The sequence below is a fragment of the Nicotiana sylvestris genome, chromosome 5, assembly GCF_000393655.2.
Source record: "Nicotiana sylvestris chromosome 5, ASM39365v2, whole genome shotgun sequence".
In the NCBI taxonomy this organism is placed as follows: domain Eukaryota; kingdom Viridiplantae; phylum Streptophyta; class Magnoliopsida; order Solanales; family Solanaceae; genus Nicotiana; species Nicotiana sylvestris.
The window spans coordinates 34,433,287-34,448,287 of NC_091061.1; the positions used below are offsets into that span (position 1 = coordinate 34,433,287).

A 15,001-nucleotide genomic window follows, 5' to 3' on the forward strand; every position below is an offset into this window, starting at 1 on the left:
TAGAAGCTGCTGTGTAAGCTGCTACTACAAGCTGCTGTGTAAGCTGCTACGCAAGCTGCTGTGTAAGCTGATACTGCAAGCTGCTGTGTAAGCTGCTACTATACCAGATATGGATAATCTTCTACCTAGGGAAATATTTACCCATAACCGGGTACCGAAGTGATAAGCTTCTTCAGGAAGATTATTTCCAATAGAGTACTAAATAGATAAACATATTTACGGTGGAGTCCCATATGGATAAGCTTCTTCAGGAAGATTATTTACAATGGAGTACTAAATGAACATCCATAATATAATATATTTATAACACTCCCCTTTGGATGTTCATTAAAAGATAATGTGTCTCATTAAAACCTTACTAGGAAAAACCACGTGGGAAAAAAATCATAGTGAAGGAAAAAGAGTACACATATTTAGTAATACGCATTGCTAGGTGCCTCATTAACAACCTTATAAGGAAAACCCCATGGGAAAAAACCTTAGTAAGGAAAAAAGAGTGCATCGCGTATTTTACTCCCCCTGATGAAAACCTTGTTTCAAATATTTGAGTCTTCGTATTCCAATCTTGTATACCATCTTTTCAAAAGTTGAAGTTGGCAAAGATTTAGTGAATAAATCTGCTAGATTATCACTTGAACGGATTTGTTGCACATCAATGTCACCACTTTTCTGAAGATCGTGTGTGTAGAATAATTTTGGTGAAATGTGCTTCGTTCTATCTCCTTTTATAAATCCTCCCTTCAATTGGGCTATGCATGCAACATTGTCTTCGTATAAAATTGTGGGTTTTTTCTCACATTTCAAACCACATTTTTCTCGAATAAAATGAATTATTGATCTCAACCATACGCATTCCCTACTTGCTTCATGAATAACTATTATCTCAGCGTGATTTGAAGAAGTAGCAACAATAGATTGCTTTGTGGAGCGCTATGATATGATAGTACCTCCATATGTAAATACGTAGCCGGTTTGAAATCGAGCTTTATGGGTATCGGATAAATAACCTGCATCTGCATTACCAATACGATCTGCACCACTTTTGTTAGCATTAGCAAGATAAATAAGTGCACCATCTACACCGAGATAGAGTATTTCAGGACCAAGGAGCTCCTCATCCTCTTCTAGAGGTTGGAACGGATCCTTATTCACTTCAAGTGATTGAATATTCATTGGTGTACTTAATGGGTACACTTTGTCCATGTAAAAGTATTTTTAAGACCCTCTTGGAGCTCTTCCGGAGTTCCAATAAGATTTATGTCACCAACATAAATAGCAAGTGTAACAAATTTTGATGACATTTTCTTTATAAAAATACATGGACAAATAACATAATTTATGTAACTTTCTTTCAGCAAATATTTACTGAGGCGATTATACCACACGCGCACAGATTGCTTTAAACCGTACAAAGATCTTTATAATTTGATCGAGTACATTTCTCAAGACTTTGAATTATATGCTTCGGGCATTTTCAATCCTTCAAGGATCTTCATATAGATTTAGCCAAATAAGTCATATAGGTTAAGACTTGTATCTAAATGGTATGACATCTTCAAGTGTCTGGACTGCTAGTCCGATCCTCACAATCTTTTACAATATTGTGCACTATATTGTATTAAATATATCGTCGACGATCATTTTGTGTCAGTTCCGAAGCGACATAACTTGTGGAGATCTCATCACTTTCTTTATTTTCAGGTACCTGAACTTTTTCGGGAGTTTCATGAAATGTTATGTCGTGGGCTCTTCTAGAGCTTATTTCCTCCTCATTTTGATCATTAGCTCCTACTATTTTTCAAGGATTGTTACCTTTGGAACCGATTGGTCTACCACGCTTCATGCGTACAGTAAACTCTATCCTTCAGGGACTTTAATTTTAATAGGAGCATTTGCAGCTGAAATATGATATTTAATTTTGGATCAGCAAATGCTTCTGGCATTCGACTTGAATTATCTTCTAAGTGAGGATCATGATAATTCGATTCATATAGCATATTTTTCAACTGTTTATTCCATCCCCCAAATGTTAGAAAAACTAACATATATCCCCAATCATCTTTGGGAAACATATCTTTGTGTATTATGGTAGAGAAATTAATCATATACCACACAACAAAAGATAGTAAAAATATTTGGTTTCTGATCCTAAACCAATTGTGAAGGGAGGACTTATCATATATTGTTGATCTGATGCATACAAGTGTTGCTATATGCAATTTAGAAAATCTTAGACCAACACATGAAGCTTTGTTCTCATAAGCAATGGTTTAGCCATTAATAGGAGGTATTCAATGCTAAACCAGCTTGGATATAAACCAGCATTATCAAGATGAACTGTCTTGATTTCATAATCTGAAAATTATGCTCTTAATCGAGAAAAGCAATTCCAAATGCCAAACTGCAGGTTGACAATAATTACACATGTAACCATCTCATATATGCACCTATAAGTGGTTCACATGATAGGTGAACGGGCCCATATTCACCTTTTATATATTTCAGAATCAGGGGTCTTAGTCCCAACTTTAGCTGGTATAATCAATTCATTATGAGAACAAGCAACACATGAGAATTCCTGAAGAATCTTCTAGTTCTTTAGTATATGCTTATCTGAATTCTCAAATAGCTCATTTAAAAATGGCAAATGAAAACTTCAAGTTTATCATGTCATGTGCTATCTCTTAGTAAACTTCTGGTTTACTATGACATAAACTTTTGCTTTAGTAAACTTCTGATTTACTGTGATACATGATATAGTACAAATTAAAGAATAAGACGGGGTAACTTCTCACATACATATTATTTTACCCCCTATGATTGTGGAAACATGAAGATTATCAATCTTCCAATTATTTGTAGTCTCAATATGATAGCCATTTGTATTAGTAAACTTCAGGTTTACTACAATATATGTTTTGACCATAACCATATAATATGAATGACATATATGTATATAAGCTCTTCGAGATCCTTCATTTATTATCCACAATCTAATATTTATCTGACACTATTAGTGTCATGTATTCTTTAGGCAAACATTTAGCTCTTCAGGAGTTGTTGATACATTTTGTACTATCAAATATTGCTCAGACACTGCTGGTGTCATGAGAGAAAATCATAATCAAATAAACAATGTAAAACAATTGTTTAAGCACATGAAAACTCCTCTTCATAATATTTTTCCGCTTCAGGAGGCAATTTCAATTGTGTTACTTCTTCAGGAGCAAATTTAAAATACGAAATATTGAGTATATATTCTCTCAATTATATTAACTCTTCTGGAGGTGAATTGTAATGTATTCACATCAAGAGCGCGTTCATATTTACCCGACTTATTAGTATTGTCACATTCACTTCAGGGAATGGATTAATATTATCAAAAGTTCTCATCCTTCAGGAAATCGAACATAATTATCTGAATGCGCATTAATCACATCAAATTGTGATGCCTCAACTTCTTTTAAAATATTTACTACTTCAGGAGCAAATCGAGGCGTGCATTTAATATAGAGAATATTTATGTAGCTTATCTTCAATTGTAACCATAGAAAGCCTAAATTATCACTTCTGGTGATCATAGGCATATACCACTTCTGGTAGTTAACAAAATATAATTACAATGAGATATACGAAATATAACCACTTCTTGTGGTTGTATATTTCTTGCAAACTCTGCTAGAGTTTAAGTTGATCTAATAATGTTATCCATATTCTTCAAAATGACATAAACAAGATATATTATAGTAAACATCATTATCAAATCATAATTTTTCTTTATGTACAACAATTACATAACCATACTATCTATTACAAATAACAAAAATTAAAATATTTACATTTCTACAGATTCACCACCGATTACATGACTTGTTTCTCCTTCTGGGAGTGCAAGGTAATCAGTTACATCCAAATGCATGAAGTATATATTATCTTCAGAAATAAAATTTGCTTCAGCATTTTTCTCTGTCTTCTTTAGGGAGGCTTGATAAATCTCAACCAGGTGCTTTGGCGTACGACAGGTACGTGACCAGTGCTCTTTTTCTCCACATCTATAGCATGCATTTTCTGCATTTGGTGCTTGCGCCGCTTCATGCTTTTGTTCCTTCCTTTTCCACTGCTGGTGGTGAGGAGGCTTCTTTGGTGCATTATTATTACCATGATTGGGGTTTCTTCCCCGACCACGGCCATGACCACGACTGGGGCCACGACCTCTTCCACGTTTAGCTTGGTGGAAGTTCGTCTCATTCACTTCAGGGAATGGACAAGAACCAATAGGTCGGCTTTCATGATTTTTCATTAATAGCCCATTATGTTGCTCTGCTATAAGAAGATGTGAGATAAGTTCAGAATACTTTTTAAATCCCATCTCTCGATATTGCTGCTGCAGGAGCATATTCGAGGCATGAAAAGTGGTGAAAGTTTTCTCCAACATATCATGATCAGTAATATTATCACCACATAACTTCAATTGGGAAATAATTCTGAACATAGCAGAATTATACTCACTGATAGATTTAAAATCTTGTAGCCTTAGATGAGTCCAATCATAACGTGCCTGTGGAAGAACGACCATCTTCAGGTGGTCATATCTATCTTTCAAATTATTCCACAGTATGACTGGATCTTTAACAGTAAGATATTCCATTTTCAGGCCCTCATCAAGGTGATGGCGTAGGAATATCATTGCTTTGGCACGGTCTTGGTTTGATGCCTGATTTTTGTCTTTGATGGTGTCTGCCAGACCCATCGCATCAAGATGAATTTCAGCATCAAGCACCCAAGACATGTAGCTTTTGCCCGATATATCCAGGGCTACAAATTCAAGTTTAGAAAGATTTGACATTATTTAGGAAAAGAAAGTTCTTACCTCAGATACTTTCAAAATATTTGCTCGAGATGGTAGAGCTTCGTGCTGATAACGTGTTATGAAATAAAGACTATAAAGTAAAGACAAGTATAGAGAGAAACTGATATATTATTCGAATTCAAACTGATGTACATAATGAACTGAAATCTCTTCTATTTATAGAAGAAAGGAAGCTGTTGTGTAAGCTGCTACGCAAGCTGCTGTGTAAGCTGTTACTAAAAGCTGATGTGTAAGCTGCTACTACAAGCTGCTGTGTAAGCTGCTACGCAAGTACTGAATGGATAAGCTTATTATACCCGGTATGGATAATCTTCTACCTAGGGTAATGTTTATCCATAACCGGGTACCGAAGTGATAAGCTTCTTCAGGAAGCTTATTTCCAATAGAGTACTAAATAGATAAACATATTTACGGTGGAGTCCCATATGGATAAACTTCTTCAGGAAGATTATTTACAACGGAGTACTAAATGAACATCCATAATATAATATATTTATAACAAATACAAGATTTTAGCTTATTTTTTAGATCTAACTAATCGGTCAATCACAAAAAATATTTACAACAAGGAATATGTCTTTTTTCTGGAAAAGGGAATTTGTCTATTAATTGAAAAAAATGAAAATATAAAATTAAATCTCGTCATTAAAAATTCAAATATGGGAATTTTTATACTTCTTCAACTATCTTTCCACGTTGAGGATCGACCAATTTAGCATTACCATTGAATTAGAAACATTTATGTGTTTAATTAGATGAAGTATTTGACAACTCATATGTTAACAATGTTTGACTGATTCCAACTGTATATAAAGAAAAGATAAATGTTGAATTCTTAACCATTAAGTCTATGCTTTGGAGCACAACGTGCATATTCCCTTTTTGTTCTTCCGTTTTTTTTAAAAATTCCTTTTTAACTTTTCATTTTCTGATATAATAAAGAAGTATCAAAGAAATAAAAAAGTCAACCTTTCCGAACAAAGAGAATCTAGATGGAACGTTTTTTTTTTTTTTTTTTCTGGTTAAAGTTTAAAAATACTAGCGTAGTATATATTTTGCAGACTTACTTTTTGAATTTTGGATGTAATATTTGTGTTGTCTTTGCAAAAAAATTAACCTTCTTTTATCTAGATCTCTAAATTGCCATCAAGGCTTGATCCTCTCATTCTTAACATAAAAAAAAGTAGGATTTGAACACTAAGAATGAAAATTTCTGATAGTAAGCATGTTTAATGTGTCTTATTACTCGATATAAATTCAAATTAGACGGGAATCAATGAGAGTATTTGGACGTAAAAAACCATAAAAAAGAAAAAAGAATGATGCACAATTTCAGTTTTGAAAATTCTAAAAAAACACAAAATCCAAAAATTGTTTTTTAAACTCAATTTGAAAAATATAAAAACAGAACACTACATAAATGGAGGATCTTTGAGTAAGCCTTAAAAGCAGACACGCAATTCTCGGATGTATTATAAGTCAGATGTGTGCGAGACACGTTTAGGGCCATAAGTTAGAGCCACACTATAATTAAACAACTAAGTTAAAAGTCAAAAGAGATATTTCGATCCAAATTATGATATTGGTTGAGGTAATTTTAAAGGAATGAATCAACTAAAAAAATTTCGGACATCCAAAACGAAGTAATTCACTCCTATCTTATTTTTTATATTTTATGATAGTATTGTTATCTTGATGGTCAAGCAATTATTTCTTTGATTGCGATCAACTTTTTTATGAAAATTCTCATTTATACATTTTTTATGTAATTTATAAATAAATAAATTAATATCCAAAAGTTTAGATGATTTATATCTCGTATATTGTAAACAACTACTATAACTCACACCCTTTAGGGTTGTCCAGTTGGTTTGGAGGGTGGTACCTGGGATCGGATCCCCCCTCAATACCTTCTAGGTTGAGCTTGTCGTATAGGGCTTGTCTAGTGCGGTTTACATTCCTTATGTGATTTGCAGGCTATTACACAGGGGGAGTTTTACCCAATACGCACAAAACGCTCATTCGAAGGGAGAAGCTGTGGCAGAAATCGTAGCGGCCGCGGAATTCCCGTCTTACCAAAAAACAAACAAACTATAACTTAGGTACATTATAACGTACATCAATCAAGAATGATGGCAAAGGAGACGGAGTACTTTACCAAAAAAGCTATTATGCAACAAGAAACATGTATAATATAACATAGCTAATTTTTCCATAGAAAAATAAGTTTTGAGCTCAAGAATCTGTTTACCAACTGCAGTCTGCACACTACAAAGAGCAACAAAGGTAATCAATAAGAATAAGAAACCATAAAATGAGATTTTAGAGAGAAACTCTCAACTCTCACTGGAACCAAACCAAATGGAAAACCCACCCAAAACAACTAACATACTGCCGGAACCACCGGACCCAAATAACATGGGGGAAGACACCCTAAATACTCACTCTTATAAAGAAATGCTTCCTGACAAGCAAGCTACTTCACAAACAGATTACTTCGCAAATGAGATGGGAAACATAGAAACTCAACGAAAAGGCAAAGAAAAAATGGACCCAATCTTACTATCTCATGAAGATAGAAACAGAGACTCTATGAGCCATGGCGCCATTCAGTCATCATAAAACTCTTTGGCAGGTGTATGCCTCATCATCTTCTCCGAACCAAAATTATTGAACTATGGAACCCATTCGAACAGTTAATCTTGATTAACCTAGGATGTGATTTCTTCATAGTCAAATTTGGTAAGGAAAAAAACCTGATTAAGGCAATTCTCTAGGGGCCATGGTTCATTGCTAGAAGCTTCCTATCTGTTAGAAGATGGGAGCCAAAATTTATCCTACAAGAAGCTACTCTATCATTCAATGTAATATGGGTCCACCTTCTCCAACTGCCAACTGAATTATATGATAAATAAATCCTCGGAAAAGTTGGCAGAAAATTAGGAAAACTACTTAAAATAGATACTTGTACTTCTGCGACACTAAGAGGAATGTATGCCAGAATCTGTGTCCAAGTTCCTTTGGAATCACCAGTTGCAACCTCCGTCACCATAGGAGATCACAAATAACTGATTGTCTATGAAGGAGAGAACATCCTATCCACAGGGTGTGGAAAATTAGGTCACACCATAAAAAGATGTTCTCAAAGGCGAAAACAGGCACCACCATCACCTTCAACAGATAACCCTAGTTGCTCCAACTCAAAAGAAACTAATGATGGTGGAGGGGAATGGAAACTGTTTCCTTTCCAAGAAAGCGCAAACAAGGACCACCCACCCAACAACGACCAACTGTAAATCCAACCAGAAAAAACAAAACAACTACTTAATCGGAGGGAATATAGGTTCGGATGTTCGACGCCACATCCGGTAAGTTCTTCGACACCCAAACCTTCAAATATGCTACAAAAACTAACCCAGTACACGACTCAAGCCTAGACCAAGATTCAAAAATATTACCAGACCTATGGAAAATCAAAGCACTCAAGCTCAGGCCACAAGGGAAAAGCCCAGCACAAAGATGAAGAGGAAAGCGGGCCCAGAAGAAGAAAGGGAACAAAAAGAGGGTGAGGAACCGGGGCCTACTTCCCAAAATAAAAACCAAACAGACCCCCCTTCCTCCCCCCCTTCCAAAAAAAAACAAAACCAACCAGGCCCACCCAAACTCCAAAGTCAACCAGCCCAAAGGGCCTAGTAGAGTGTCTGACAACCCATCAGATAGAAACCCACTCCAACCCCCAACCCATTAACTCCCTACCAAGGTTCAATAATGATCCCTAATCCAAGGCATCACCCCGACAAACGCCCTTTCTGAAAACTCACTTCATGAAAATCCCAGATCAAAATCTTAGAAATCCAAATTTGGCAGTTGATTTGACACCAGCAATCAACTCAACCGGATTTTGCCACAACCCAATACCCGGTGTAGTAGACGCAGAAACCAAAGCGCCAAAGATGAGAGACGATCCATCTCCATCATCATCAACAAAATTTGTTGATTACCCCAATAACGCATCATTTATTAGCAATACAAAAAAGGACAGACAGAAAAAACTCAAAAATGGAACCCCCACCCAACCCCTATCTTCCTAACCTCCGTACCACCAACATCGGAACATGCACCGACATCCTGGCTGGAGATAGCCCTCCATGGTCAGGCACTAAGTTACACTTTTCAATTGGGCAACCTGCACATATCCCTCATCATTCAAAACCCGACACATTTGGCGAGGGTAACTGTGGAGGCCCTAAACAAGGGCTTGGCGATGTTTGGCTCTCAACTTTGGCAATCGATGGTGCTCCAGACCATCAATCCCTTACAGCAATCCACAGACCCACCATTAGTCCACAATATGATGCAACAGATCTTCAATTTCCCTTCTTCCCGGATCCGGCAATGAGGATCCCTTTGCCACTCCTCAGTTCAAGGTTCTCCCACCATGGCCAAAGCAAGAGCCTTCATCTTCAGTGCAGGAGAAATAGAGCTCCCCACCTGTAACACTCCTCAAATTTATAAAAGTTTCGAGACACACTAATTATAGAATTAAATTATTATTATTATTTTTTTCTTGCCTATAGTGAAAAAATATCTATCTATCTATCTATCTATCTATCTATCTATCTATCTATCTATCTATCTATCTATCTATCTATCTATCTATCTATCTATCTATCTATCTACACACACACACTTAAATAATTGGATATACAATTAGGGAAATATTAATAATTTTAATATTATTAATTATTAAAAATGTGGGTATCATTGATTATTAGTTAAGTCAAAAAACAAAAGAAAAAAAGAAATTAACCTAAAGCCCAAAGTGGGCTGTTGTAAGAAAAGGCTCAAGGCCTTAGACCCAAGAAGCACTTTCAAAAAATGAAAGGATCAAAGCCTTCCAGCAAAACAGAACATGAGTTCTGTTTAGTCACGCTTAGCAGAGGCAAAGAAAAAGGCTTAAAGCATATAACAAACAGAGGCAGCGTTATTTCTCCTACTTCTCCCATCGAAGTATAACGCAGGACCTTCTTTAGACCACGACTGAGGTAATTTTTTTTAAATGAAATTGTAAGCTATAACATCATTATACACTAGAATCTAACACCCTAATAGGGTAAATTCATAGGAAAGGTTTACAAAACCTCAAGAACACCCATCAAGTACGAGTTAGGTTTTTGGTGTTACAAGATAAATTCTTCACTTTTATTGGATTGCTATAACGGGTTAAAGTTGTTAGAGGTAGTGAAAAAATTGTTAGAACAAGACATCGCCCCAAAACTTAGAAATTTAGGAGTTGAACCTAAAGTTCTTAGAGTTGAGAAAAGATTAATACCTTGGGAAAGATGGATACTTATTTTAACTTATTGTTGTAGTATTCGGTCGTTGAGTTGATTACAAGGATTGGAACTTGCATTGTTGCTTGAAAGGAGAAATTGAGGTGAGTGGATATAACCCTTTACTTAAGAATTTCTACTCACAAAAACATGCACACAAAGTGTTTGATAAAATGCTTTAAAAAGTCAACATGTGCTTAATTGGAACGAGTGAATACATGTTGACTAAGTATATTCTAGTTGAAGCTTATATATTTTACTTGAGAAGTATAACCGTCTATTCTTCATATTTTTATGCTTTATTACATGATCTTATATGTTAAAGTTTCAAGAGTTATATAAAATTTTCAGACATACATTGAGAAAATTTTATTTCATGCTTATTCTATGCATACACTCAAGTATATTATTATGAATACCGATAAAGTACTTTCAAACAAGATTTAGACTTGAAAAGTCACAAGAAGAAGTTTTAAAAAGATAAGAATTTTGGGAGTATTCTCTATTCTGAGAAGGGGTCATCGTCCAGGCCGAGGGCCTGACCAAGGTGTTGACTTCCTGAAACTACTTGTGCCAAAGTAGGGAGCACAGGAGCCGAGGGTCTCGTTGTTGAGAATTTACTTAGCTAGGCTAAAGTATGATATATGAGTGCTGAGAACCATGAAGCGAGTGGCACCTCGTGGATTGGGCCTATTCGATCAAGTTGGGATCGAACCCGTACCGATCACACGGTGACTGAGACAGAATTAAGTCGGGATAGTTGGAACTCCCAAAGTATAAAGTGAAGTATTATTTTGTATAAAAAAGAAAAAGAAAAGAATTTCTTTTAGAATATTCATAAACTATTAGTATGCAATTATTTTAGAATTATTCTTATAAGATTTATGTTTTACGTGCATTTAGAACCTTTGCTCGTAATGTATATGTTAGTAAAGTTTCGCCCCCTGTTGTTGAGACTCACTGGGTAGAATGGATGGTACTGACGTTCTCTTTTGGGAACCTATGTTGGTCTGCGGTACAACGTAGGAACCGGTTTTGCAGGCGAGCAGGCTACAGGCTAGGACTTCCTACACTTCCAGTGCTATTGGTGAGTTCCGTTTTGTTCGTGGAGTATTCCTTAGAGTCATCTTTATTTAGTTATTTCTTTGTTCACTTAGAGAACTGGCCAGGAAATCTCATGTCTTGAGCAGTGCGTCAGTTTATCAGTACATGCTTCATAGACATAGTCGTTGGGTTTAGATTCAGATGTTTTTTTATAATAACTTAGCAGTAATTCAGTAGTTACTATGAATAAAGTTTTGGATTTGATTTATTTAAATATTTAAATTAATTAAAAGTATTTGGTTAGAGTATTTCCTTGTTGCATATAAAGTTTGGAGTTATAATAGATTTGATAAGCAGAGATGGTTAGCTCGGTCATGTTTAGTGATTGAGTGCCGGTCCCGGCTTGTTTAGAAAATAGGTCGTGACAAACTTGGTATCTGAGACTCAGGTTTATAGAGTCCTAGGGGTCTATGAAGTCGTGTTAGTAGAGTCTTGTTTATGAGTATGAAGCTTGCCATACTTATAAACATGAGACTACAAGCATTTAGGAAAAGTCTCAATTTTTTTCATAATTTAGATCGTGCAGTAGAACCTACCTCTAAGAAATTATCTAATGTATTCTTTTCTCCAAAACTCGCAGAAATGGCTCGTACTCGCAACCCTGACACTGACACTCAGGATGTTGCTCAAGAAACTATTGCTACTATTGTGGCTCAAGGCAGAACTAAAAAGGCTCCAACTCAGAAAAGGAAGGGTAAATCCACAAAGGGGGTTCAAGTACCACTGGTTGAACATGAAGAAGGGGTGGAGCATGATGATCCAGTACCTTAGGATCTAGTGCCGCCCCCAACAGCAGCTCCGGCTCAGACATCTATATCTCCAGAGGTAAGTCAGATGTTTAATGCAGTCAACAGTGCTATGGAGATGTTTAAAGCCTTCATGGCCAACCAAAACGAGAGAAGAGATGAGATTCCACCTCAATCAAATAGACAGAACAATTTTGAGTCCTCAAGAGTGAATGAATTTTTGAAGTTGCGTCCTCCAATGTTCCATGGTTCTATAGTTGATGAAGATCCAATATTATGGCTGGAAGGTGTGAAGAAAGCCCTCCGAGCAATGAAAGCATTTGATGATGAAGCTGTGGAGCTGGCTGCTTACCAGCTTAGAGATATGGCTAGCGCTTGGTTTGAGATGTGGGAAAAGGAAAGAGATTAAGATGATGGTCCGCCTACTTGGTAAGAATTTGAAGAGGCCTTCATGGCTAACTTTATCCCAGAAGAGGATAGGGAAGCTAAGGCTACAGAGTTTGAACAGCTCAAGCAAGGGAATAAAAGTGTGCATGAGTACTACATGGAATTCATAAAGTTAGCTAAACATGCTCCTCACATGGTTAAGATAGAAAAAGCAAAGATTCGCAGGTTTGTTGGCGGTTTAGCTTACCACATTAAGGATACGACATCAGCTGCAGTAGTAGGGATGACAGCCTTCTCCTCTGTTGTGGAATTTTCCAAGCACTTAGAAAAAGACAGACAACAAAGGAGAGAAAAAAAGAGCATAACAAGAAAGCCCGGACAACGGGCATGTTTAATGGTACATCTAGCGGAGGTGGAAGGGATTCCTCTAATAAGGAGCCATTAGCACCAGCTCAGTCCAGTCATCATTCAGGTGGTGGGTCTTTCTTCAGACGTACTCAGAGTTATGGAAATCAGTCTCGCCAGAATCAGAATTTTAGGACATCGTCCTCACATAGCCAGAGTCATGCTGAGCAACATTCACACCAACAAGGTCTTTGTGGAACATATAAGCGGCAACATTCAGGTCAGTGTAAGCTCGGGTTTCATGGTTGCTATCATTGTGGAGACATTGGTCATATAAAGGCCAACTGCCCAAAGTTGCGACGCAATTTCAGTGGTGGATCAACTCGTCCTTCTAGTTCCTCAGCTACTGTAGTTGCACCACCCCAGGCTCGTGGTTCTCATAATCAGGCCGGGCCTGGGGTAGGCAGAGGTGTAGATCGAGTTACTCAAGGAGGGGGACAACCCCGTTTGTTTGCTACACTTGATCGTCAAAGTGCAGAGGCATCTGCAGAAGTTATTACAAGTATACTTTTAGTCTGCTCTCATAATGCTTATGCCATAATGGATCCAGGTTCAACATTTTCTTATGTGACTCCATACTTTGCAATTAACCTTGGACCAGAACCTAAACAACTTAGTGAGTCATTCCTAGTATCTACTCTAGTTGGCGAGTCAGTGAAAGTCACAAGAGTCTATAAAGGTTGTACAGTTTCAGTCCAAGGTCGTAATACCAAAGCCGATCTCATAGAGTTAGAAATGGTGGATTTTGATGTGATCATGGGTATGGATTTGTTGTCTTCCTTCTATGCCATGTTAGATTGCCATGCCAAGATAGTTAGGTTCCAATTTCCAAATGAGGAAGTCTTTGAGTGGAAGGGTAGTTCAGCATTGCTTGTAGGTAAGTTTATTTCTTACCTTAAAGCACAACGAATGATCGGTAAGGGGTGTCTCGCCTATTTGGCTCACATCATTAATCCAAAATCAGAACCACCAGCTCTTCAGTCTGTGCCAGTTGTTAAAGAATTTCTAGAAGTTTTCCCAGATGACCTTCCCGGACTTTATCCAAAAAGAATCATAGACTTTGGCATTGAACTCATGCCAAGCACTCAGCCCATATCTATACCTCCTTATAGGATGGCTCCAACAAAGCTTAATGAGTTGAGAGAACAGTTGAAAGACCTCCTTGACAAGGGCTTCATCAGGTCGAGGGTTTCACCGTGGGGTGCCCCGGTCCTGCTTGTCAAGAAGAAACATGGGTCTCTCAGAATGTGCGTCGACTATCGGTAGTTGAATAAAGTTACCATTAAGAACAAGTACCCATTGCCAAGAATTTATGATTTATTTGATCAACTTTAGGGTGCAAAGTACTTTTCAAAAATAGACTTGAGGTCGGGGTATCATCAGTTGAGAATCAGAGAAGATGATATATCTAAAACAGCCTTTAGAACTCGCTATGGGCACTATGAATTTCTAGTGATGTCCTTCGGGTTGACAAATGCTCCAGCTGCATTCATGGACCTCATGAATAGAGTTTTCAAGCCATTCCTGGATACCTTTATTATTGTGCTTATAGATGATATTTTGGGATACTCTAAGAGCAAGGAAGATCATGCAGAACACCTTAGAATAGCCTTGCAGACCTTGAAGGAGAATGAACTTTATGCCAAGTTTTCAAAATGTGAGTTCTGGTTGCAGTCAGTGGCATTCTTAGGCCACGTAGTATCTAGTGAAGGAATAAAAGTAGACCCTTAAAAGACAGAAGCAGTCAAGAACTGGCCTAGGCCGACAATGCCAGCCAAAATCAGGAGTTTCTTGGGGTTAGCTGGCTACTATAGAAGGTTTGTAGAGGGGTTTTCTTCACTTGCAGCTCCATTAACTAAGTTGACCCAAAAAGCAGTTAAGTTCCAGTGGTCTGACGCTTGTGAGAAGAGTTTTCAAGAGTTAAAGAAGAGGTTGACCACTGCACCTGTATTAACCTTGCCGACAGGTTCAAGTGGGTTCACAGTGTATTGTGATGCCTCTAGAGTTGGTCTCAGTTGTGTTCTTATGCAAAATGGAAAAGCTATTACTTATTGTCACACCTCCTTTTTCCGCGCCCGAGGGGCGCAGGGGGAGTTTTTTCCAATTAAAGGACAATTGAAACGGGATTGGTTTGTTTATTTCAGAGTCGCCACTTG

At 37.2% G+C, this 15,001-nt stretch overlaps 1 protein-coding gene across 1 annotated transcript; it reads left to right on the forward strand.

The window, feature by feature from the left end:
* The first annotated feature begins 12,827 nt into the window (after nucleotides 1-12,827).
* On the forward strand, nucleotides 12,828-14,111 carry LOC138868496 (uncharacterized). The gene has a single exon (XM_070146049.1). The coding sequence runs from the start codon at nucleotides 12,828-12,830 to the stop codon at nucleotides 14,109-14,111; it is 1,284 nt and encodes a 427-aa protein (XP_070002150.1).
* Nucleotides 14,112-15,001: the final 890 nt, after the last annotated feature.

Excerpts from the sequence above, each read along its gene's own strand:
- LOC138868496 (XM_070146049.1), top strand. The coding sequence starts at position 12,828 with ATGTTTAATGGTACATCTAGCGGAGGTGGAAGGGATTCCTCTAATAAG.